Source organism: Pezoporus flaviventris, unplaced genomic scaffold (genome assembly GCF_033815535.1).
Source record: "Pezoporus flaviventris isolate CSIRO_AGI_PZ_B2104156 unplaced genomic scaffold, CSIRO_AGI_Pfla_v1 ptg000031l, whole genome shotgun sequence".
In the NCBI taxonomy this organism is placed as follows: domain Eukaryota; kingdom Metazoa; phylum Chordata; class Aves; order Psittaciformes; family Psittacidae; genus Pezoporus; species Pezoporus flaviventris.
In genome coordinates this window covers 58217435-58243124 of record NW_026892579.1, presented here as the reverse complement: position 1 = coordinate 58243124, position 25690 = coordinate 58217435, and the positions used below count along the sequence as shown (strand labels likewise).

Below are 25690 nucleotides of genomic sequence, written 5' to 3'. Positions count from 1 at the left end.
TCCATTTTTAGGGAAGCTTTACCTGGTCAAATGTTAGTTTTGCACCTACAGTTATCCTGCTACGTACAATCGCTGCTGTTAAACCACATCTGTACCAGTGAGTTTTGAATTGATAGGTAAAATATCTCATCCAGGCATAGTGTTTGAACATCTATTGCTGTAATTACCCAAGTCATGAACAAACCCTGCTTGTTTCTGACTGCTCTGGGTGGATGTGAGAGGTTCAGGTACTAACCTTGTTGTATGTTTCACTGCAGACTGGTTACTTCAGATGTAGCTTTTTACACTGGAAACCTTCAAGCCCTGAAAGGCCTTAACAACTTAGACCTAAACATGGCTGAAATCTGGGAGCAGAAGAGGTGATAATCCATTGGGAGCAGTCACTTGGCGCTGACAACAGACTGACTTTCTTCTAAGCAGCCTTGACGACTGTGAGGTGAATACTTAAGACCAGAGTCCAAGAAAGGACACTATTGATAGTTGGGGAAACTTAGACACAGAGCGAGCTGCAGGGAGTGATCTTTCCAGTGTCCTTCAGCAAGAAACAAGCGATCAGCTGTCTGTGCAATGTTTTTTCATTCTCTCTGGAAACAGACTCAGGTTTCTTTGGACCAAATCCAAAAGAACACATAGCTGTAACACAGCTGTAGTTGTCTAGAATGCTCTGTATATCTTTATATTAAAAAGATGCTTTGCATTTCTTCTAGTGCAATGAAATTCACACGGTGTCCCACCTTATTTAATGATGGTACAATATGAAAATCCTGCAGTTGGAACTCTGTAGAAAATGTTTTTCTCTATGAAAACTATGCTGTTTAAAATTTATTTTTTTACAGAACTTTATATAAATAAATGTCTTTTGATTGCTTGCATATAGGATTCAGATTTGTTAGGGAGCAGCCCTGTTCCAGGGGGGCTCTCACAGCTGGGCTCTAAACTGCCACCTGAAGATAGGACTCTAACAGGCAGTTGGCTGAAGCCATCATCAAAGAAGTAGTGAGGACAGAACAGATAGTAAAAGGGGTAGGGATGGCTTCCTGCCCTTGGCACGGCCACTGCCAGGAGGGGAAGGACAGGGAGTGTGCTTCAGGGCTTTGCTTATTGCTCTGCAGTGCTACAGACACAAAAGTGATGGGTATAACATCCGAGGAGGACACAGAAAACAGGGCAGGAAGGATTTTAAAGTTTTTAGGCTGCTTATACAAGGCTGCACCCCCGAGGAAGGTGCAGCTGAGATTAATTTATTGAAGAGTTTTTAACACTACCTTTTAAGACTGGACGCTGCCAGTACTAAGGAAAAGTGCCTGTGTATCTCACCTCACACCTCTCTCCCGACCCCTAGTCCGAGTGCCTAACCCTGTGCTGCTGATGTACGATGGAATGGTCTACAGTGTGTGCGTGTATGTGTGCGCCTCGGGTTCTCCAGCCAGGCATGCTTATCTGTTAGCAGAACAGATGTCATTAATTGTCGGTCAAAATAAAGCTCTAAAATCACAGTTGTTTTTAAAGACCAACTTCTTTAATGATACATACCAGTGTTATACTAAGCTTATAAAATAAAAGTTGTCTGCATGTAAATACAAGAGAAACATTAAGAAATCAATAGTGATCGGGACAGGGATTTCAATTCCTGTACAAATTTAGAAATGACTCAAGAGAAGATAAATTAACATACATGGCTGTGACAATATGAACATGGGTGTAGTCAACGTGATCTATTTATTGAAAAAGAAGAGGGCAGATTGAGGCTTCGGATATGAACAGGAGCTCCAGTCTTAAAGGGGATGTGAAAAAGCAAACACCACACGTGGATACTGAGGCATTTTTCTCAAGTATTGGATTCTTTGGGTGAGTTTGGAACAGCGACGATTCCTACTCTCACAATACAGAAATGGAGGTATCGGCAGCCTCACCCCAACTATCGCAACGTACAACTGGGATGAGACATCGTGCTTGTAGTCTGGGGGGGCTGAAGAGGGCTCTGGGGTTGTGAGCACATGAACTACAGGGGTTTTAACAGCCCATTTAGCAGTAGTGAAACGTTTGGTTTTTCAACTGTGCCTTCATGAAAGTCACGCGCGTAGCTAACCACGTTGTCCCACCTGTATTGCTTCACAGCTTGCTTTCTGCAGTTACAAGCAATTCAAAACTACTAAATGTCAGAGGCGAGCCTCTTCTTATCAAAGAAGATCTGTCCATCTTACCGCAAGACAAACAGTATTGCACTTCAAGGTTATATTAACTGAGTTACAGAATCTCTTTGAAGGACTGAAGTGTTACTCACGCACATCCATGGCGCTATGTGTCTGCTTAACGAGATAAGCACGAGAAAGTAACTGGAAATTAATACTGCAGGGTACTATGGAGATGACAAAGCGTAGGCCCTCTGTGTACTTATATTTCTAATGCTTAAAAGGTTCTTCCATCGGGAGGCTGGTTTAGCACAGCAGTCTGCAGCACTGACCATGCTCTTTCACCCACTCAGTGGTCCAGGATCCGCAGGTTGCCAGAGACTATTTTGTTCTCTAGTAGAGCTCCAGCTGGGATGTCAATTCTGTCACCGTGATTTGCGATGATGATAACTGTTCCCTGGGCGTACAGGAAAGAAAACCAGTGTTTAGAAACCTTACAGTACCTGTTGATTTGGGTCAAGCAAGTGAAGCGCTGTCTGGAGGACGTGTGAGGTGCCAGCTGTAACAGCCAGGGCCTGGATGCAGCCAGTTGTATTGTTTCTGCGTGGACTGTTTGTTTTTTCTCCCCACAACAAAGGTTTTAAACAAGCAATATTGGAAACACTACAATTACCAGCATACTAGATACTATCAGTTTATAAGCAGAGCTGATGCCTTCTTTGAAGACACGTGCTTGCTGTAAGCACTCTTAATGTGTGCTTGCTTTTAGGTGCAAAAATGTTGCCCACATGAGTACGTTGTAGTATAGCTTGCCACCAGAGGCAAATACACAGAAAGAACTGGGAAGAGACACACATCTGAGCGTGTACGCTGGTAACAGCCTCAGTTTGAGTGCTTGCACCACTGATCTGTGGCAGCAGCTGAACTGCCCTGGACTGATACGGGACCATGACAAAATTCTGCTTAGGACTGGCCAGCTCCTAAGGAAACATTTGAGACAGAAAGCAACTTGTTCAGCTTCAACATCTACCAATGACTCAAGGACCCCAACTGATAAGAAGGGGCCTGTGGCTGTAAAGGGGCCTGGGCAGCAAGGTAGTATGTGCTCATGGACAAAGAACTGGGCCTGTTTTGGAGCCAGCATCCTGAGGTCGGTGGTGTTTCCAAGGTGCACAGATAAGCCTCATCTCTCACTAGGACTGTACAGGGAAGGAGCCATAGCAGTCAGTTAATTCCTAGGAGCATTTCCATGGACTGTGTGTAAAGGCCCTGGCTGAAGCAGGCTCAGTTACCAGGGACCAGAGATCAGTCATGTTTAATTGCAGGAGCATCCCAATTACACACTCACCTTTAATGAAACATTCTTCCCAAATGTAACATCACCTGAAACTGTGAGATGATCCAGCTCCAGCATGTCTGGAATACTTTCAAACCTCCGCAGGTAATCTTGAACCTTTTGGAGACACGAAAGAATAGGGACAGTTTTAAACCCATCTATGGATCAAGACAAGTGTAGGAGCTCCCTGAAAACTCCTGTCAGGCACCTTTCTAGTATGTACATCTGAGTTAATGCAGGAGTTGCTACTTTGAAAGCAACCTGCTATTGACATAGCGTGACCAGCAGGTCGAAGGATGTGATCCTGCCCCTCTACTCTGCTCTCGTGAGACCTCACCTGGAGTATTGTGTGCAGTTCTGGTGTCCTCAACATAAAAAGGACATGGAACTGTTGGAACAAGTCCAGAGGAGGCCACGAGGATGATCAGGGGACTGGAGCACCTCCCGTATGAAGACAGGCTGAGGAAGTTGGGGCTGTTCAGCCTGGAGAAGAGAAGGCTGCGTGGAGACCTCATAGCAGCCTTCCAGTATCTGAAGGGGGCCTATAAGGATACTGGGGACTCTTCATTAGGGACTGTAGTGACAGGACAAGGGGTTAAAACTTCAACAGGGGAAGTTCAGATTGGATATAAGGAAGAAGTTCTTTACTGTAAGGGTGGTGAGGCACTGGAATGGGTTGCCCAGGGAAGTTGTGAATGCTCCATCCCTGGCAGTGTTCAAGGCCAGGTTGGACAGAGCCTTGGGAGACATGGTTTAGTGTGAGGTGTCCCTGCACATGGCAGGGGGGGGTTGAATGAGATGATCTAAAGGTCCTTTCCAACCCTAACTATTCTGTGACTTTTTTTTTCAGAGGTAACTATTAGAACCAGCAAGGGCAGCATCTAACCCATGCTGGACAAGCTCTAGAGAGCACCCAATGCCCAATTCACCTTCTGTTTCCTCAAAGAACAGGGTAAAGGAGCACCTGACAGCATCACGTCATGCATGCACATAGGAAAGCTGAGATGATGGCCAGAGGTTGATAAAACTAAGCCTCACTTTTCAGTTAGTTATTGCTATGGACTGTTTTTATTCAAAAAGCTAAAGCCTGAAGTGTAGTTACAGGAGTTTACCTTTGTGAAAGAACTCCCCAGTTTGACAAGAGGCACTGTTGGAAATTCTCGCTTCTCACTCATGGTTAGGGATCCAGCATTAAGGCTATACAAATTGGACATCACAAGCAAGAGATCTGACGTGGTCTTAACAGGCAGAAAACGACTACGAGGTACGTTTATCCCTAGAGAGTTCTCAAAACTCTTAATAGCAGCACCAACTGCAGTCTCCAACTGGATGATGTTCAAGCCTCCATCCAGGGTCTGGAAGAGAAAACTCATGTCAACATAACCAGCAGGTAACAGTACCCAGAACTAATGCTGAGCCTAAGTCCGAGCCAACACAGTGGCTCCTTTCTGAATCCGTTTCCTCTAACATCTTCCTAGCGGATTACCTTTGGGTTAACAATGATCTCCATGTCAATAGCGTTTTTCTCTTGCAGCCTTTTAATTGCAGACAGAGCAATCCACAGATTGTTGGTATTGAAGATTTTGAATTTGGACACGGACTTGAATTCATCCACGTGTGCTTTCGGGACCTGAGCTATCTCCACAAGCCTCAGCTTGTTTTCGTATTGCGTGAGCGTGCCACCCTGCAAGGGGCAGAGAGGAAGATTGAAGTCTTGTTCATGACAAACTCTCCCCTAACCCCAAAGAGACACACTGGTTTGTTGGCATTTAAAGTTGAACCTGGGTGAAAACATGGTGCTTGTGTTTAGCTACCAGGTTACTAATTATAGAGTATGTTTAAAGTACAGTCAGAACTGTCAAACGATCATGTTTCAGCACTCCAAGACAGTTAATTCTTCTAATGAAAGTTGCTGTGAATCATTTGCAAGTGCTGCTGTTGTAAAAAGTCACCTTGAGCAGTCCTCTGCCAGATTACGGAGCAAAATCTAAAGGAAATCCAACAGTTCTGTACTTGTGGCACTTACAGAGAAACAACTTCAGTTACCTGAACTGTATTCCTACAGTGCTTTTCTGTGGTTTCACAGGACTAAGCCAGAGCTTTTTTAGTAGCTAATGAATACAGAGAAAATCACGTTTCTTCCCATCCTCACATTTAAAAGAGGCAAAGTACAGTTACAGGATGAACTACTGCACACTGTAAGTATTTAGTATGTGCCATAAACACCTCACAAGTTGTCAAACCTTGACTTTGTACAAAGTCCAGGGGTTTGGGCAGTAGCAGGCTGAGAGCCAAGCAGAGCTGTGCAATGCAGACTGACAGCTGGGTAAGTGGCTGAGGTGGTTTACAGTCAGTGGAGATAAAACTGCTGGACCCCACCTCCCAGTGCTCTGCTTTTACCATCCTCAAACTCCTCCCCTGTGGAACTGACAGTGTGGAGGCTGTGACAAGCACCCTGCAGAGGTCACTTGTGTTCTCAGTTATCAGCCAAGTCCAGGCTTGTCCTTGTCTCCTGCTGCCCAGAACCTAGATCCAATTTGTTGCACGGATGAGAACTTCATAAACTTGCTGATTTTGTGCATCTCGAATTAGATCACAGCTGATGTGTTAAATGCTGCCTGAAATAGCACTAAGAAGATGTAATGTATGTCTGAATTCATGCATACAGAAGAGACAAGAGGCTGTGATTGTCACCAACATGCCAAGCATTCAGACACACTTGCACAACCAGCTCCCTTTACCTTCACATCCGCCCTGGTTTTGTTTGTCACCTCCATGACAAATTCACAGCGTTTTCCATTGGGTGGGTTCATAAGATGGTTAAGAATGTAAAGGTCCACAGTGGCACCCAAGTTATCTATATTGGACACAAAAATATACTCCTTCCCCTCTGCGATGAGGTTATCCAGCAGACCGGAGTTATAGAAACTGGCATAGATATCCCCATGCCCTGGGGGATACCAGCACTCTGTATTCTCTCCTGAGTAAGATACATCCTTGGCTATCGGCAGCAGAGTTTCCTTGTTAATTCTGGGATACCTGGGGAGACAATGGGCTGTGTGAAGTTCTCACCAACATCAGACTAACATGAAGGAAAACAAAATAGAAGAGTAAAGGTGCAATTACATAGGCTTTTCCATACAGCTTTTGAAGGTATCATGTTTATAGATGGGTGTAAGTACATCAAATTGAAAGACCCATCCAAATACTGAGCTATCACTGAGAAGCAGCAGAGTTCAGTCTCTTATTCAATGATTTAAAGCCACAGTTCTCAGACCATGCTGTAAAACAGCTTTCCCCTGACAGAGCATGCTGAGCACACCTCTAACATCATCAGCCACTTCACGAGAGGTTGTTCTTGATACAGAAGCCATGTTCTCTTTCCCTCCAGAGCCAAGGTACCCAAAAAGCAAGTTCAGGAATCAAGTGGCCAGCATCCAGTACATCATTACCCATGCATTCCTTAGAAACTGTCATCCCCACACACCCCTCTCCCTATTTTTAATACAATGCCTTTAACTCCGCTTAACAGCATGATGCTTCAGTCTTTCAGAGAGGGCCAAAATGGAGACTAAACCTGGGTACAGAAGACATTTTGCTACCTCAGCGTCTCAAACTAAAACCTCACACCATTGGAAACATGAAGAAATGCAAACCAGCTTTGCCTTTCAACCCAAGTGCAGAAGCTTTGTGATACCTGCTCTGATTAAAAGTATATATCTTCACACGGCTGTGACTGTACTTCTGCAAGATTTTCTTTGTGTCATCATCCGTGTTGAAGGAATTCATGAGAACAAGAGGAACATCGGTGTTGTAGGATTTGTTTAAATGCTGAGATGGGAAAAAAATGGTAAATTCAGTATGTATTGTTAGCTTTAACTCCTGACACCTGAGGTTTTGGGAGAAAAAAAGTAGATAAAACAGACTGAAAATAATAAATGCATGAGATAAAAGCAAGATGTGCTTATGCTGACAGAAAGGATACTAAATTAGGTAAAGGAAAACAAATCCTTATAAGTAGTAAAGCTAAGGGCCACAATAATTAATGTAGAATTAATCTTTGGTTTAAAATCTGCATTGAGATTTAAAATTTGAAAAGCACACCACCACAAAATAATGATTTTAAATTTTAGGCTGCTGTTGATTACGAAAGGCATGTTCTCCCTCCAATTACTGCAGTCCATCAGGGTGAAGTTTCACTTTGGAGCTGTCTTGGCAGGCTATGAGATGGACAGGAGTACCAAGAGTACATAATGGAACATCACCCTGGAAATCTATAGAATGGAGCTGAAATACAGAAGAGCATTTCCATGTGCACAGGCAAAAATCAAAAAACACAACAGCACTCCTCCAAAAATAGAGCATGCAGGGAAAAAAAGATACTGCAGTGAGTTTTAAGCTTTATATATCTGACAGTCCTCGTCTGCTGGGGAGTGGCTGGGATCATTACCCTCTGGTGTAGTCAGAGGCTTCCACCAGGACCCTTTTGAGAAAGCACCCGCAGCAGCAGAGGATTAGGGCTGCATTAGCTGGATATAAATTTAAGTCTGCTGTAGAAGTGTCTGACAGACATGGGAGAGTCACTCCAAACAAACACCACACTGAGGCAAAAACTGTGGAGCTCCAGAAACCATGGAACAGGCACACCCAATTTCATACTCTAATAAGCCTCATAATTATCTGCTGTGTGAGGAATATTCTGCGTTAAAAACATAAGCTGAAATGTCCTCTCAACACCAGCAGCTGTTATTTTCTTTTACTTCTCTTTCTTTAGAGGAAAATGCCAGCAATTTCTTCCAGCATGAGAGTTTTAATTCAACAAGGAACTTGAAGCTGTTTTGAAGAGCTTTGTTCTAACACACATAAAAAAGGCTTTCAAAAATCTAAACTTAAAGTCGCACCTGGAGGAGTCAGAAACAGGAATGAGCCACGCCAGGCCAGCTCTACAGTTTGAATAATGGTGTTTCTGGAGACAATCAGCACTGGTTGGTGTGCACAAGCTGAATTACACTTGTGCTAACATGTATTGAGTGAACAGAGTTCAATGGCTGGCTGCTCTGTCCCTTTCATGCCTATTCTTTCTAAAGCAATTCCCCACTTCACCACTAGCAACCGTGACCAGACCTAATGTCCCTCTCCTCTTCCTTTTGGCAAGCCTCCACTGTAATCTCTCTTCAAGGGTCATGCAGCAAAGCTCAGTGTGTCTTGCTTCCTCCAGCACAGAAAGCAAAGCCCATCAGAAGTTACCTCAATCTGCTGAACTGTAAGATCCAAGAAGGTGTTCTCGTTTCGCACCCCAATGAGGCTTTTTGGGCCTTTACAACCCATGCTCGTGCCCAAGCCGCCATTTAGTTTCACAACTACCAGTTTGTTCAAGACAGAAGCAATGTTATCAGGCAGTCCTCTGGCCTTTATCTTCTCATAGGGCTGGATCTGTAAAAACAAGCAACCGAGCCTCAGCAGTCAGATACTTGGAAGGGAACTGCTTTCTGCTAAAAACCTGCAAAACTTCAAATTTAGCAATAACATCCACATTTATTTACAGGATTTACTAAAGAATATTTGCAGAATGAGTCTGCAATAATCTGATTCGTTACAAAACACAAATAACCCAATTTGTTGCTACAATAACCTCTCTTCTTGAGAGTTTCTATGGGTTTTGTGACACCAGTCACAATCAGCTTCATCCAGATGTAACGATGTCTCTGCTCTTCCAGCTAGAGGGGACTGACTTGAGACTGAAGAAGGGTAAGGAAGAAGTCAGGTCTGTTATGCCAGTTTCTACAACCCTCCTCTTATCCTGCAGAAGGAGAGGGGTCTTCTTGTGAGCCACCTAACTCACTTCCTCTGTAAGATGACCCTCTTCAGTCAGGCCACTATTCAGGAACACAGGCCCTGCATGCAGAACATAAGACTCTTCTTCCACAAACAGCCTAAACTTTGCTTTGAGGTTGTCAAAGGCAACATTCTTGACAAAAGGTTGGTTGACTCAGTTTAAACCTATTTTTATTCCAACTATTAGTACTATATAATAATTTATCTCTTCCAACAGTATGCTAAAATGTGGAAGAAAGTTCCTAGTTCTTATCCTGCTATTTTCAGGACGAGTTCACCCAGGTCACATTAAATCTTGCAGAAAGTCTTCTACCTTGCTGACGGCTGTATCCTACAGATTTACAAACAGAGTATGGGCTACATTTGGGGCTAGTAACGGAGAGCAAAATCAGGCTTGTAATGACTGTTTGCCTTGCATTAGGCACTGTTATCCCCTAAGCCAAAGCACCTAAGTCAAAGGAGCAAAGGTAACAATGCAGTGATAAGCATCATGCCAAAACTCTTAGAGCAAAATCAATACAATTATCCTTTTGCCTGCCCTTCTAGAGATTTTCTTGTGAAGAAAAGCCTTGGCGTTTCAGTGCTGTTTGTATTCCAGCAGCAAGGAGTTTATTCTAGCTCTGGTAAGGGGTGTGTAAGATCCACAACTGACTTCCAAAGCCAAATACATACAGAGTAGCTTTCAGAACTGTTTGCGTTGGGCAAGTCAGGCTGAGGTTTGAATGGAAATTCATGTTGTACTGGAACAAGAGTCGTATTTCTCACCCGGATGTGCGGGGGTAGAGAAGAGAGTTTGTGTATTCCAGCATTCCAGCACGCCACAGGCAGCAGATTAGAGCAGATCCCTCACATCAGGGAAATTCTGCCTTATGGAATCTGGAAAGCTTATAGCATGTTTAAAAATAAGATCACTCCAAATGGAATTAGCACAGCTCAGGCAGCAAGCAGCAACACAACCACTGCCATTTCACACAGGACACACGCAGGAACTTCCTTCCAAAGCCCCTAGAACTTTTCAGGAACAGAAGTGTGCAAAAAGCAGAACTTTGCTGTGTTTTGTCAACGAGAGAGACTGTGTTGAGGCTGGGTAGACACCTCACAAAACAACCCTTCTTGTCACTAAAAGATGATAAGCATTGATTTCAATGTACCGATGAACATTGATTTTGATGTACTGAAGGAACATTAGAAAGCTTACTGAACAACTCCTTACCAGCAGGATCTAGAGATTTACACTCGAGATTTACTACTTCTCATCCACTCCAAGGCCAATACCATTCCATATTAGACTCCAACTGCATTTAAAACACTGACGTTTGAGCTTTAGCGGGGTGGGATGTGAGTCACACCCACAGTGCTCAGAAACCATCTGAACAGCCAAAAAGATGATCTCAAGTCTCACTACATTCTCCTTGCAACATTCACAACATAGCTCTCCAAAAAGCAGGCAGTCTGCCACCCAGTTCAGGGCCAGACTGCCTCAAAATCATCTGCTTTTGCTGAAGCGCCGACTACCTTTTCATGCCTTTGCTATCATGCCTGAAAATCACTTATGCATTAAGCTCAGAGTAAAATCCTGATGAAGTTAATGGCTCCATCAAGGACTTAGTTCACTGGATGTTGCATCAGCTACAACACACAATTTATAACTCAGCCTTGCTAAATATTTCAATTCTTCTGGCACAGGCATTGGAAACAACAACTTGGCAAAGAAGCCCTGGATTTTGAAGGGTCTTTAATTCAGAGAATAATAAATGTCAAGAACTACAATTCAAGAAGGATTGTTGCAGCATCAGGACTGCTGGATGCCAGTGCCATCATCTAGCTGTTCCTGTCATGTGTAGGCACCAATATGCAGAACTCATCACTTCTTAGTATATACACAAGCATAAGAAGTGCCCCACAGTAATGAAAATCGATTCTTGCTCTAAGGGTCTGGAACAGTGGACTTGCCAAGCAAGTGTCAATGGAGAAGTACTTCAGGAACAAAACCAGGCAGGAATGACATGGCTTATTTACATCTTACTTGCCTCATGCATTTCCCTTTACAACAGATTCAAGACCCCAGTACATGAGGATCAGAAAAGTGAGGAAGATGATGATAACGGATCATCCAGGTCAGAAGAGTTCCCCCAGAAGAGTCAGAGAACATCTCATATTACGACCACCTCTACTAGGAAAAAGAGTGGTGGTGACTGCTGACTCCACCCTAAGGGGAGCACAGGGCCCATATGTCAGCCTGATCAGACTCATAGGGAAGTCTGCTGCCTCCCTGGGGCAAGGTAAGGGACGTCACCAGGAAAGTCACTCATCTGGTATGGCGCTGTGACTACAATCCTTTATTAGTCTTCCAGACAGGCAATGAGGAAATCTCTTCAAGAAGCCTAAGGGGACTCAAGAAGGACTTCAGTGCCTTGGGGTGACTGGTTCAGGGTTTGGGAGCCCAAGCAGTGTTCTCATCCCTCCTGCCAGTCTCAATCAATGTCATTGGTTACATCAGAAAAATCTCACTAATTCCTGGCTCCACGACTGCCATCAGCACTTTCGGGTTTCTGACCATCAGTCAAGTTCATACAGCACCAAGTTTGCTGGCAGCAGACAAGGTATGCCTGTCCCAAAGGGGGAAAAGGATCCTAGCCCAGGAGCTAACAGGGCTTGCAGAGAGGGCTTTAAACTAGGTTTGAAGGGGGTAACACCAGGCTTGCCAGACATGAGTCATGGGGTAGCATGCCACTATCAGAGCCAGACTGAGGGCAACTTAAATGCATCTATGCCAATGCCGCAGCATGGAAGCCATTGTGCAGCAGGGAAATCATAACATAACCACCATCACAGAAGTGTGGTGGAATGATTCACATGATTGGAGTGCTGCAACGGACGCCTACAGGCACTTCAGAAGGGACAGGCAAGGAAAAAGAGGTGGTGGGGTTGTGTTGTATGTCAGGGAGTGCACCAACTGCTTTGAACTCAATATTGTGAGTGAGAAGGCTGAATGTTTGTGGGTGAAAATCGGGGCGAAGGCCAACCATGCAGATATCCTAGTAGGAGTCCGTTATAGACCATCCAGTCAGGATGAAGCTACACATGAAGTGTTCTTCAAACAGCTGGGAGAAGTTTCACCACCACTTGCCCTTGTTCTTGTGGGGGACTTCAATCTACCAGGTGTGTGCTGGTTGATGAGGGAAAGGCTGTGGACACAGTTTATTTGGACTTCAGTAAAGCATTTGACACTGTCTTCCACAGCATTCTCCTGGAGAAATGGGCTGCTCATGGCCTGGATAAGGTGTATTCTTCACTGGGCTGGAAACTGGCTGGATGGACAAGCCCAAAAAGTGGTGGTAAATTCTATCACATCTAGTTGGTGACCAGCCACTAGTAGTGTCCCTCAGGGCTTGTGGCCAGTGCCATTTAGTATCTTTTTCAATGATCTGGATGAGGGGATGAAGTGCACCCTGGGTAAATTTGTGGACAACACCAGGCCTGGTGGGAGTGTTGATCTGCTGGAGGGTAGGGAAGCCCAGCAGGGCAATCAGGACAGGCTGGGTTGATAGTTTGTAGCCACTGATATGAGGTTCAACAAGGGAAAGTGCCAGGTCCTGCATTTGGGCCACAACTACCCCATGCAATACTACAGATGTGGGGCAGAGTGGCTGGAAAGCTGCTCATGGAAAAGGACTTGGGGGTGCTGACAGAGCTGAACATCAGCAGCTTGTGCCCAGTCAGCCAAGAAGGCATCAGTGATACGGTTTAGTGGTGGTCTTCGCAGTCCTGGGGTAATGGTTGGACTTAATAATCTTAAACCTTGATTCTATGATTCTGTGACTACAGCATTACTCATTTGAGACATGTCTCAAAACTGTGGTTTGGGATTGTTCTAAGATGACATATGCAGCTTCTTTTGGTTTTGCAGACAATGTCACAGAAGTGATTTTCAGAACAGTCTGCATGAGACAACGTTGGGAGTTTGACTAACAGATTTCAGAAGCATACTCCTACTACAAGGAGGTTTGCAAGAGTTTGTCAGAGACAGACAAAATGAGCATCAGGGCTGTCTTCGTGGGTAGACTGGAAAGGAATACACCCATGTTAGTCAATATGTACTTACGGAGCAACATGGAAATACTTACTCAGCACCAATGGACAGTTTAAGAAATAGCAACAAGTGAACCCTTAAAAACTGTTTCCAGAGTTTAAAATTAGGAAGGTATTTTGGGTTTTGAGTAGAACCATGATATTCATTCTTTTTCTTCATAATTTAGTTCATTGAGATGTCAACCTAACCTACAGACAAGAATCCAACTGCTGGAGAAAAAAAGCCTCTGATAGACAAGCTCCTTTCACACATTGCTTTGGATGCTCTCTTTACTTCCTAGATGATGTTTTACATTGCAGCTCTGAGGTTTACTCAATCACTGTAGCTCTCAGTCCTCCCAGCAGGACTTTGTTACTGCTTCCAATTCAAACAAACAGATTGCTGCAATCTACATTAACAGGATTAAATTACACTTGCCATGTCCACATTCTTTATCTTCTTCTCCTTGTTAACTGCCATTCTGACTAAGTATACCTTCTTCTCTGAAGACTGCAACAGTAACAGGTCTCAACTATGCTAGCTACCACTGCAAGCATTTGGACACATGGAAGCAAAACATCTGGAAGGAAAAAACAAGTCACATGTTTACCAATATAGTGTGAAACAGGTTCAATCTTCTGTTATTGTTGTGTGGCGCTTACAAGTTGCTTGTCCTTTAGTATTAAGGAAAACATGGAGGTCAGGGATGAAATCTCCCATTGAAGATAAAAACGGAGGAATATTACAAGACAATCACTTCTGTTTCAATTTACTGGCAAGAGCCTTTACTTATCAGCAGATGCTTCAGGAAAGAATAGAGAGCTACATTCAAAGAACAAGCACAGCGGATAACACATTACATGACCTGTGGAAGTCTGATCAGAAATTCTGCCCCTGCATAGCACAGTCCTGTGGCATTGGGAAAAAGCCTGAAACACCTTTCCAACCTAATCACAAAGTCAGAAGTGGCTTATGTAAGGTAGAAAATTAAAAGACAAAGCCTGTAAATGCAATAAACTGTTAAGGAACTTTTTAAGCTGTTAAAAATAAACACAAATTCCCCCCCCCCCCCATGCCCCCAAAGCCCACACTTTGGCACATTTTTGGTGCTTTTTTTATAGATATACACATACATGTATGACTATGCATACACACATACATGTACATATATGCCTGAACAAATAACCCTGAGCTCTACTAGGTACCAGCTGAAGACTGCACTTGGCAGAATTCTCAGTGCTTTGGACTGTTAAAGCAGCAAACCAGTTCTCCAAAACAATCTTCTGGTATCCTCAACATAAAAGACACATGGAACTGTTGGAGACAGTCCAGAGGAGGGCCATGAGGATGATCAAGGGGCTGGAGCAACTCCCATATGAAGACAGGATGAGAAAGTTGGGGCTGTTCAGCCTGGAGAAGAGAAGGCTGCGTGGAGACCTCATAGCAGCCTTCCAGTATCCGAAGTGGCCTACAGGATACTGGAGAGGGACTCTTCATTAGGGACTGTAGTGATAGGACATGGGGTAATGGGTTAAAACTAAAACACAGGAAATTCAGGTCAGATATAAATAAGTTCTTTACTGTGAGAGTGGTGAGGCACTGGAACAAGCTGCCCAAAAAAGTGGTAAATGCTCCACCCCTGTCAGGGATGCTCCACCCAGGCCAGGCTCGACAGAACCTTGGGTGACATGGTCTACGGTGAGGGATCCCTGCCCATGGCAGGGAGGTTCTAACTGATTATGTCTTTTCCAATACAAACCATTCCATGATTCTATGAATCAGAGGCAAATAAATTCACACTGGGGAGAGTACGTCAATGCTTTCTAGGCCTTGATCCTTCTAGTGAGAGATTCTCAAAAGCAGCCAGCACCCTGCCACATCACCTCATAAAACAAGCTCATCCATACAGGCAATTATAAATCACTTGTGAGATTACCAATAAATTTCCTAACAAAGTCCTGTGTGTGCTGTTGTCAGTCTCTGTGCTGTTTTAAAAAGACCAGAAGGAAAGCATACTGCGAGGGTTTATAGCTAGGAAAAGAAAACTCTGAACACTCAAGAGAAAACCTGCATATATTCACAGATGGATTCACATGTCCCAGGGAACTCAGTACTGCAGTCTAAATTCTGAAGCCCCTCTAAAATACATCACCCTTTACCCCTTTTAGAAGCTCACATACTGTTCTTACCTACATTAGGTAAGAACATTACTGTTCTTAGCTGCATTACTAGCTACGCTAACAATTCTGGAATTCTGGTCTCTCAGAAATCACCTTTTATCTAATAATTCCAGAAGGCATCACCCCTCAGCAAAGAATAATTTGAGAGAAGTTAAGCTGCAGGTCACTTGGAAAGGGTTTCGTGTAAGGCACATTAGCACTTTTCACAATATGTTCTCTACATGACTGACATGTTAAAAGGAGGTGGAGGCAGGATAAATCCATGCAGGGTTTGAGGAAGGGAGGAAGATGGAACTCCTGTAGTCAGCAAATAAAGAAAAGCTTGCTCTCACTTTTTGAGAGTGCTCAACCCACATCCTGTCAGATCAGGAAGTCTAAATATTATCCAAGTAATCCTAAATCATGAATGTGAAGAATGCATAGAAGGAAGTTTGTTGGCAGGTATTCTTCCCTAGCTTTCTTCTGTGACATTTACCAAGCGTGACTATTTGGTTTGCAGGTCATTCTAGGAAGCAAAATTTCATTTAAGATTACACGTGCCTCTCGCCTGACCCAGAGTGACTTGATTTGGCAGGATTCTTACCTTTCTCTCTGTCACAAGCTGCTACACAGCTAAGGGACACATTTGAGAATCAGCCAGTACAGGCCACAGAGAAGAAAAGAGAACTCTTTTCTAATCTTGCCTCCTTTCAGCCCTCTGTGACCTCAGACCTTTGTCTAAATTCTTTTTTTAAGCAGCTTGCCATGCCTGGGAATCTCCTATCAGTCTATTTCAACATCTTATCATAACCTTCCTGTCTAACATCTGCTCCCAGTGTCCTACCCGGTAATTTTCAGTCCTTTATAGAACGTGAAAGTTTTTCCACTGAAGGTGTGCAAAACTTTAAAACAGACAATAGGTCTCCCTCTCACAAAGCAGTCCATTCACTCGCATCAAATTGCTGTCATTTAATCCCAGGACTTATCTTGACCCACGGAACAGTTTATTCCTTTCATTGTTGCAACTACCTTTTTACATATATAAGAGACTTATCACTCCCCAGTCTCTCACCCCCTCTAGACTAAAAGAAACCCCCTTTTCTTCAGTCTTCCTTGTAAGTCACATTAGCTAGAACTCCAGTTTCTCACCTTGGCCTCTTTACTGAAGGTGGATTTTTCTCCCCAAAGTAACACTTCATTCAGTGCTACAGTACAGAAGACAGAGACATCACATGTTTTTGAAGTTAGAAGAAAACACTCAACCTTGGAAAAACCCTAGACTTGCTCTAAAACAGCATCATTCTTCAACGCTTTAGAGAGCAGCACTGCATCTGTTCTGGAAGTAACCGGACAGCCTGCCTTTCAGTTGGAAACAGAGCCTCAATTGAATCACCACAGAGAGGCTAAGAGAAACCACAGATGTGTGAGGACACAGAAGTCCTGCAATATGCCAAGATCACTACACTGGGAAAAGCAAGAATTCATAGCACAACTACATTGTTAGCTATGCAAGAGTCAAGAGACAGCCTTAGGGCTGCAGATGAATCAATAAAATGGTTAGGTTTAATAGGAAGTATTTACTTCAGTACTAAACAGTGCTGGGGAAAAAAAACCTATTTAGTGCTTTTTCAGCAGCAGCTCAAGTGGTACGTTTTAAGTTATAACAACATAGATGACATTAGAAAATTATACTCCAGAAAACCCCAGTCAACTGCTTGTTTCAGATTCCTCACTTTTACTGAGCTGCTGCAGGTTACAGAAGTTGCTAAATGAGCTATAAGCCAGCCCACTTGCCATATGTCCCTTCCAAATTATTTAGCAGCATGGATCGCTGGAAACAGTTTCATCCGAGGCATGCAACCTTCTTCCACACAGGCAGGTGGGAAATGGGAACAACCAGGGCCCTACCTACTTCCCTTCCAACACAAGTTACCATTTACTCCACAGAAGGTACCAAATGGTAAGATGGCATCAGTCCCATTTTGTTCCTCTGCTCAAAGAACAGCTAACAAAATAACACCAAAGTACTAAACACATATGTTAAGCACGACCTGATGTTCAGAAACACATACAACATATGTCAGTAAGCGATTATTTTTCAGTTAAAACCCAAAGTGTTGTCCTATGTGATTTTACAGAACTATGGCAGATATATTCATTCCATGGGTGACTACACAATTTACTACAAGCAGCAATTATCAGTTTTATGTTCCTTACAGACTGTCACTTCATTGCAACTTACAGAATCCTCTGGAGGTCTCTGAATCTTCCCCCAGTCCACAGATGGTCCCTTTTCTTGTAGGAATCTATGAAATAGCTTCTTAAATCCTTCCAGGTCGTTTTTAGTGTGCTACAAAGAAGAAATGCATTACTTAAGTCTGGTATTTAATGCTTATCTATTCAATCACAGAAGCATTTCTACAAACCTGATGTACAATCTATTCATAAGAGTAATTTTATCAGCACTGAAGCAGATTTGCTAAAATTTAAGAAAAATTCTAGAAGGTACCAAGAGCTCATTTCCACTAAGACTCAAGGTACAAAAGCAACTTGGACACCTAAAAGACAAGGCAAAATCATAACCACTAGAATTTGGCCCAATTTTCACAGTAAAAGCTTTATCCTCACTTTCTGTAACCCATTAAAGATTACACAGAAAACCTTTACTAACTAAAGGCAATTAAACACTTAGTAACTCTGTCATCCAGTTAATAAAAACTGAAAGGCTATTTACACTACATCCAGGCTATTCTTCCACACAAGACCAGAGCATATTCTGCAATTAAGGATCATGATATTCTATGATTTGTCTCCCTGCATAATATTTGCCTTTATCTCCTGCATCTAATTTCTCATGCTCCGAATTGCATCCATGTCACGCTCCTTACCTCTAGCTCATTTGAAGGTGCAGTTGCAAGTATCTTATCAAGTTCTACTTTCATTGAATACTCCAGCTCTTGTCGAATGACTTCCTGAAACTGTGAAGTGCCAGCTTGAGACATTGCTTTGCTGAAATCTTAAATAGAAATTATAAGAGGGTTAAAGGGAAAACATGAAAAGTAGCTTATTTAGACTACAAACAGCCTTCAATTTTCTTTTAAAAATTAATAAACTCATATAATCCAGCCTCAGTTTATTACTGTGCTAGCACACCATGAATCTAGGTTTTATTCTTGGTAATTCTGAGAACAGACCTTAAATTGGGACCAAAAGAACAACAATTCTTCTCTCAAAACTCAATACTCTCAGAAGACCAATGATCCATCTCAAGAAGTGTTTATAATCCAGAGCAGTACACTTTTTTTGCTAGAGAGCCAAGGAATTCACATCCTACTGCCTCAACACACTTCAGCAAGTGGAAGTGTGAAATAGCTTTTTACTAAAAAAGTTCTTTTATGTAGAACATTGTGATCAAGAGTATCCCTCTGCTCACACAAGCAAATAAAAACATATGCTTTAATGATTTATACAGTGCACTTTCACACGATCTTCAGTTTGTTCCACTAAATACCCTGTTACTTTATCGTGTGAGTGTTTTCACACTCCAGCGTGTGTTTCAGTTACTAAGCAACACAGAAAATTAGTCTGTCTATCACTTCTGCATTTGTTTTGCTTTTGAAAGTGGCAAGCTCCATGGAAGTGAAAAAGAGAGTTAATACACAAATGTTTTATACGGTGAAGTCCACATCACAGACAGAAACGGGAGAGGACATGACTATTTTCCAGCAGAAAGTGTTTGAAGTGAGCGCGTTCTCCAAAGACATTCTGAGTATGTTCTCTAAAGACCTCAGTTAATTTAATTTCTGCCAAATCCCTTGAGTAATCACTTCTCGGCAACACGGAGAGTCATGTATTGCCAAATATAGCTGGATTTTAGAAACACCCTGAATACTAGTGCAAAAAGGGACACGAGGAAACTTTGCAAGTGATCAGAGTGATACTGCCAGAAAATATGGTTAGAAGAGCAAACTGCATTTAAAGTTTACTGATTCAGAACATGCATTAAAAAGCTGTTGAATGTAAGAAAGCCAGAGGCAGATCATTTTAATACAATTTTGATTTTATTTTAGGGTTTTTAAGCAAAGTATTCCACAGCCTCAGCGACAGTATCTAATCCTTGCTTTGAAGCCCACAGAAGCCATTTTCCTGACTGCACTGTTTTGCAGGTAGGGGAGGAGAAAAAAAAAGACAGACAAGTGCTGCAGTGCACACAGTGTGTGAGGTGCAACACAGGGGAAACGCCAGCTCAAGATGAACAGTGCAACGAACAATAGGTTCTTTTTTTTATTCAAATGCTTCATTTAGTAGAAAAGCAGGTAATAGTTGAAAGCCTGCTAGGCATATCTTTCCAGGTCAAGCATGTAAAAACGTGGGCAGGACAGCTCTTCATTAGGAAGCACTTCCTCCTACAGGAAAACGAGGAGGTCTACACAAGCTTGGTGTGTTCATAGCAAACAGCTACAAGTACGGTCTTTCCATGCACACATTTTGGGTTAATGCACACTGAAACATGACTGTTTGGCTTAATGCACACAGAAAAATAACTGCTAGGAGATGCTTTCCTATGTTTGTAATCCTCCCGGCAACATGTTGTAATACATGATTTCTGCTACAGCAACAGTGGCCATTTCTCACAGTTCATCAGTCTGTAAAACATCTGAACCTCCCAATATGATGCAACACATCTCAAAAGAAACTCTGCAAACACCAACTATCCAACAGGGACCATCATTCATGCTGTTAAATACACTGAGGCCAAGTAAGGCAGAGCCAGCTAGCAACTTCCCTGTGCAAGTAGGAAAATCCTGTTCACTCGTATTAGCCAAGGCTTGTATCTACCAGATAAAAGCATTTAAAGATCAAGTAACATCACAAATCAAAAGAAAAAAGCATCATAAAAGTAAATGTATGATAATGCTTGTTTGGGGCCTTTTTGTATATATTATTTATATATAAAAATATAAAATACTAAAAATTCTCCCCCACTTAATGAGCAAATGCTAAACACATTTGATCACCCGTGTCCTCACAGAGAAGCAAAGCCAACCTGTTGCTCGTTCCAAGCACCAAGCAGAGCAGCCTGCTACATGAGACACTTCTTACCAAAGCCCAGCCTGCCAAAGCTACCAGAGCTGTCAGCTGCACCCTGCAGTGGCAACAGGGAATATTTAGGGTTTATGTTGACCATTTAACAACTACTGCACCCACTCATCTCATCCAGATCCAACATGCCAGGGCACGGTTGCTTGGGGAAAGCATTATGAGTACTATTATTATTATTATTTTGGGGAAGGAAAGAGGTAGACATGGCTGGAGTCCATAAAAGCATGTGTTTGCCTGGTGCAGGAAAGTATCTATTCTGCCCAAGTAAGAATTTGAATACTGTAACTAAGCAGACAAGAGAAATAGCAACTCAAAGGGTTTCTGCTTTTAAGGTGCCTCTGCAAGGCATTTTCAGCATTTATCTTAAGAGATGCCCACCAAAATCTGGACTGGATGGCGATCTATGGCACTCTCTAAAGGCCCCCCAAAGCAACACCACAACAGCGGCATTAGCACATCCACTCCAAATGAACAAACTCAGTACTGGTTATTCCCATGTTGCTGTCCTTCAGATTTTTTGGGAAGAACCTGGTATTTATACATGATAATAGCAGTCCTTCCACATGAGCTACTGTTAAATATAACAGCCTGGGCGAAGGTTGATTTCCCCAATCACCCCAGCAGGAATGAGGAAGTAGGGCCAGTGCAACTACATATCTGAAAAGAGTTACTTCCTACAGGCAAGGAAAATTTCCTAAGGCTTAATGAAAAGTAGTTATTGTGCCTCCGAAAGTCAGACAGGAAGCAGAGGTGTTGGGTAATTGCAGGAAGAGATTTCCAAGGGTACATGCAGACAAACTCACTAATTACTTTTAAAAAGAAATGATTCTTCCAAGATATTTTGCAACCAATGCCTCAGATTTCAGCCTAAGCCCACTTTTATGGGATCAGTGTTCTTGAACACTCATCAGAAGGAAGAAAAGGGTGGGATAAGGTAGTGGAAGACTCTTGGGGAACCAGCCCACGCAGGCTATTAGCACAGAACAGAAGAGCACGTCTAAGTACTTGAGGCTTCAGACACTGAGCTGTGCAAAAGTGACCACCCAGGATATCTTATTTTAATGTCTTTAGTAGAAACAGCTTCCTCAGGTAGTAGAGAAAGTGAAGCTCTTTCACCATGCTCACAGTGGTGTCTGACACGTGGAGAGCTTCACTCAAACCCTCCTGCCCCCACTGTTATTTCTAGCCTGCTTTTGTGCTCTGCTCTCACTGCTAACCTGGCCCCTGCCCTCACAGCATATGGCTGAGAATTTATGGTTTATGATACAGGACTTCAGAATTGATATACAAGATGACAAAAATATGATAAACCATATCAAGCTAATAAAAAGGAGGTCTTTGTAGACTGTCAGAAACAAAATAAGGGAGAGGAAAACTGCACAAGAACAGAACAGCAGTGACCCCTTACTTAAGGGTCTGCACATATTTCCTCCTCTCATTCTACATTAAAAGCAGAGGATGCATTAAAATCGATTAGTTTTGTTCATTAATTCACTCTGAAGAGAAGTTCACTGCCTTGGTACTCAGTATACAAGGACCCAGTAGAGAGAGGAGGGAATCATGGGACAAGTGAAGCAAGAAGTTCCCTTTTGGAATCTTTTGGACTGAGGGTTATCAATTGTCATTACTTTTGCAATCCAAGCCAGTACACAGAAAGACCTGCAGCAGAATATGACTTAGGTCTCCTTGGAGCCAGACTACTTGTCCAAAAATCAGGAAGGGTGGCCAGTAAGTTATAACAACTGAACTTTATGCTGAGGGTACAGAGCGAATGCCTTCACTTCCACCAACTCCCCTGAAAAGTTCAAGGCAATTTTTATCCCTGATGAGGGTAAATATCTCTCCTTATTCACACTATAATGTGCAATGATAAGAAACAGTAGTTTGTTTGATTTTGTAGAACTGAACATACCCACCCAGCCTTTACAAACATTTTTCTTTTCCTACTACTAGATGCAACTTTGACAACACGTTGGACTGAAGCACATGTGAAGCAAAACCTAAACGTGCTCTTTCCTTAACTGATGAGCATGTTAGCCTGAGCTAACTCAGAAGTCTGCAGCCTAGGAAGCCATTCCTGCCAGCTGCACACACCAAGAGTTTAGGTGTTGCAGTCAGACTCAGCTGGATTCCTCAGTCTAGCAGCAGATCCTCATGCTAAACATATCACTTGACACTGGCAACACGTTTTAGTACTATGAGCCTGAAAAGAGAGTATCTAAATGGCAAGCGCTTTTGTAAAAAGCTTCTATGGTTGTCAAGTCTCTGGTAATACTTTAAAAACTGGTGATGATCTTTTTATAGGTCTCTCCAGCTTTCAGTTTCGTAAATAATACCACTTGCCTGCAAGATGGCCACCTTCAGCAGTAGGCTGAGATAAGCCAACTCCATTTAGAAAGAACAATTCAAATGTAGTTTCCTAATGTGTTTGACTGCAAGAAGGGGCTTATCTTGGTAACTTTCAGAGCGGACTGTTGAGCAACGCAGCTCAAACACTTCCCCCGTTCAGCTTCTGCATTTTGCCCAGGTGCTACAGGACATTTGCAGACAATCAATGCATTTACACACCACTGTTGAACTGTCCTAGACATCCACTGGGACAGAGACAGCGATTTCCCAGAGCCTGCCAAGGCCCCTGGTTGCCTGCAGTGTCCAAGTTCACATAGCAAAAGACTGCTCATGTTCCTTCTATGGGCAGCACTACATTTGTTGATAGGCCTGCATGGATTTCTATTACGGAAACCTACAGGCACGGATTTCATTACAAAAAACACACAAGCACCATTAGGAACACGGGAAAGCAGGGGAAGAAAACTGCCACAGCAATGCACCGAAGTCGTTTTTCTTCCCAAAATGACCTCTTCTGGGCTGGTTCCCCTCTTCACAATAACGGAATCTGAAACTCTGACCACGTACACACACGCTCACACATGCGGAGAGTGAAGGAGAGCACCGGAGCCTACCGGGATCAGAAAACGCCAACATACACTCTGAAAAGAAGTGAATACGTTCGACCCCAGCGCTCTTTCATCCTCAAGTTTAACAGACCGCTTAGTGGAAAGGGGTGATTTGTGCTTTCAAGACCCCCCCCCCCCCCATATCCCACCAGTGCACGAGCAGTGGATAACAGCCCCGCCGCTACAAGCGTCTGATTCCACCGTATGCCTCTACCGCAGCAGAAAGCCAGGCATCCAACCGATCCCCAGCAGAGCGCAGCCGAGCCAGCAGAGGCCCCGCTGCTAAACAGCAAAAACACTTGGAGCAAGCCCTTGCACATCACTGCTCGGCAGCCGATCGCGCCGCTACACCTACCGCTGCCTGAGCTCTACGGAAGTAAGTGAGGGAAAAAACCTAGAGCTCTAAGTACACACAGCTGAAGAGTCAATAAATACACTACAACGCGCGTTAGCTTACCTTTCGCAAAAGCCGACATTTTCGCTCTAAAGTAAAACAACCACTTTGCCCTTATAAATACAGAGTGACCTGTTTCAGGGGGTTTTTGCCCCAAGGCTGATGCGGGAGGGCGGGCTGCCTCCCTGAGCCCCTGCGGAGCCCGGCCGCCGGCGGTCCGGCTGCTGCGCGGCGGGGAGGCGGGAGAGACGGTATCCCCGGTGGTGGCAGCAGCCCGGCCGCCCGCCCCTCCGCCGAGCTGTCCCTCCCGGGCCGGCGGGCGGGAGGCAACCCCCGAGGAATTTAAATTTCATCAATGAAAGAGGCGGACCCGCCGCGCCCCAGGTTTCACCACCCCCGACCCTCCCCTCCTCTCTCCTCCCTGCCGGGCTGGGCCGCCCGCCTCCCCGGGGAGCAGCACGGCTCCTCCCCGCTCCCGGACGGGACAGGCCGGGCCGGGTGTCCCGTGCGGCCGTTAGGCCTGAGGGCGGCCCCGCCTCTCCCTTAGGCAGCGGGAGGGCCCGGAGGGGCCTCCCCTCGCCGCCGCTCCCTCACGCCACACCGGGGAGGGGATGGGGACGTGGGGGGGGTGCGCCGGTCCCACCGTACCCACCTCGTCGCTGCCGGCACCGCGGGCGGCGGGGGGCGGGGAGGGGCGGGGCGGCGGAGCGGAGACCCCCCTTTTCCCTCCCCCTCCCCCTCCGGCCAGGGCGGGGTCCCGGAGTCTTCCCGGCGGGACCCGCGCGGCAGAGGCGGCGGAAGTGGGCGGGGCTGTGGCGGGATAGGCCGAGCCGGCTCGGCTCGGCTCGGCTCGGCTCGGCTCGGCTCGGCGCTGTTGTACTTCACTCCGCTGTTTCCCCCCCCCGGGGGCCTCCCGCCCCACGGGAGACCCGTGGACGTGAATCGCGGTGGTTGTTCTGTCGCGATATCCGCGGTTCAAGGGTGGGAGCTTCGAGAAACGGGGCTTGTAGACGAGATTAAAGGAAATTCAGTGCCCGGTGTGGGTAATAGCTCTGATTTATCAAGTTTAGCCTTGGGTCTTTCAGTTCTGGCTGCGCGCAGCATGGAGGTACTGCTCTAGTGGAGCATCCTTAGCGAGCAAGGAGGTGCTGGAGGCCAAGCACCGCTTCTGGATCCACTGTAATTTCCCTCTTGGCTTAATAGTTTGCCCATTTTTGCTTTAAGACGCCCTTCAAGGTGCTGACACCCAGTGATGGCAGGAAAGCCCGTGCCCCTGCCCACCATGACTGCTCTCAGGTAGATAGCAGCACCCTGTTTGTTTAGTTTGGGCACTAAACAACAGCACAGTCCGGAGTCCAACAGTACTGGGAGCAGATACAAACTCTGGACTTGAGAAAGTGGGATCAGCAGCTTTGCTGATGAGGGTTAAGGTGCAGTAGGGCCAAGGCCAGCTCCATGCTGGAGCATTGCCCTGCAGCAGCACCTGCAGAAGGGAAGTGCCCTGGTGCAACTCTGCAGCCCAACACCCTGGTCCAAGCCCCCCTTCAGTGGTGGTGTGGGTCAGCGTGCCCAGCTCTGCTGTGTTTGAGGGGATGCAGGGGTGCTCCTGCCTGCCTACCAGCTCTACGTGGACTTACGTTGTGGAGGTGATTCTCCCCTTCTACTGTGCTCACATGAGACCCCACCTGCAGTACTGCGTCTG

The 25690-nt window shown here is 44.6% G+C and overlaps 2 protein-coding genes across 11 annotated transcripts in view; one reads left to right on the top strand and one right to left on the bottom strand.

Annotated features, from left to right (window-relative positions):
• Positions 1-1496, top strand: part of VPS54 (VPS54 subunit of GARP complex) — a 51938-nt gene extending 50442 nt beyond the window's left edge. For all 10 annotated transcript variants that reach the window (XM_061461427.1, XM_061461421.1, XM_061461423.1 and 7 more), the window contains one exon: positions 258-1496. In XM_061461427.1, coding sequence (XP_061317411.1) covers positions 258-363 — 106 coding nt within the window. In that variant the 3' untranslated portion in view covers positions 364-1496. The remainder of the gene's footprint in view (positions 1-257) is intronic.
• A 1-nt stretch (position 1497) lies between these two features.
• UGP2 (UDP-glucose pyrophosphorylase 2) lies at positions 1498-24280 on the bottom strand. Its single transcript, XM_061461432.1, has 10 exons — positions 24052-24280; positions 18423-18550; positions 17777-17884; positions 8716-8901; positions 7166-7299; positions 6210-6507; positions 4955-5152; positions 4581-4823; positions 3481-3585; positions 1498-2589 (listed from the first exon to the last, which is right to left on the bottom strand). Exons 1-10 carry the CDS (start codon positions 24068-24070, stop codon positions 2482-2484), a joined length of 1527 nt encoding a protein of 508 aa, XP_061317416.1. The 5' UTR covers positions 24071-24280; the 3' UTR covers positions 1498-2481.
• Positions 24281-25690: the final 1410 nt, after the last annotated feature.

What these genes read in the sequence shown, in the direction of transcription:
- UGP2 (XM_061461432.1), bottom strand. An exon ending in TATACTTTTAATCAGAGCAG is followed by an intron (nt 6,508 to 7,165) that starts GTATCACAAAGC and finishes TTGTCTCCCCAG; the next exon opens with GTATCCCAGAATTAACAAGG. An exon ending in AGATCATTGTTAACCCAAAG is followed by an intron (nt 4,824 to 4,954) that starts GTAATCCGCTAG and finishes TTTCTCTTCCAG; the next exon opens with ACCCTGGATGGAGGCTTGAA.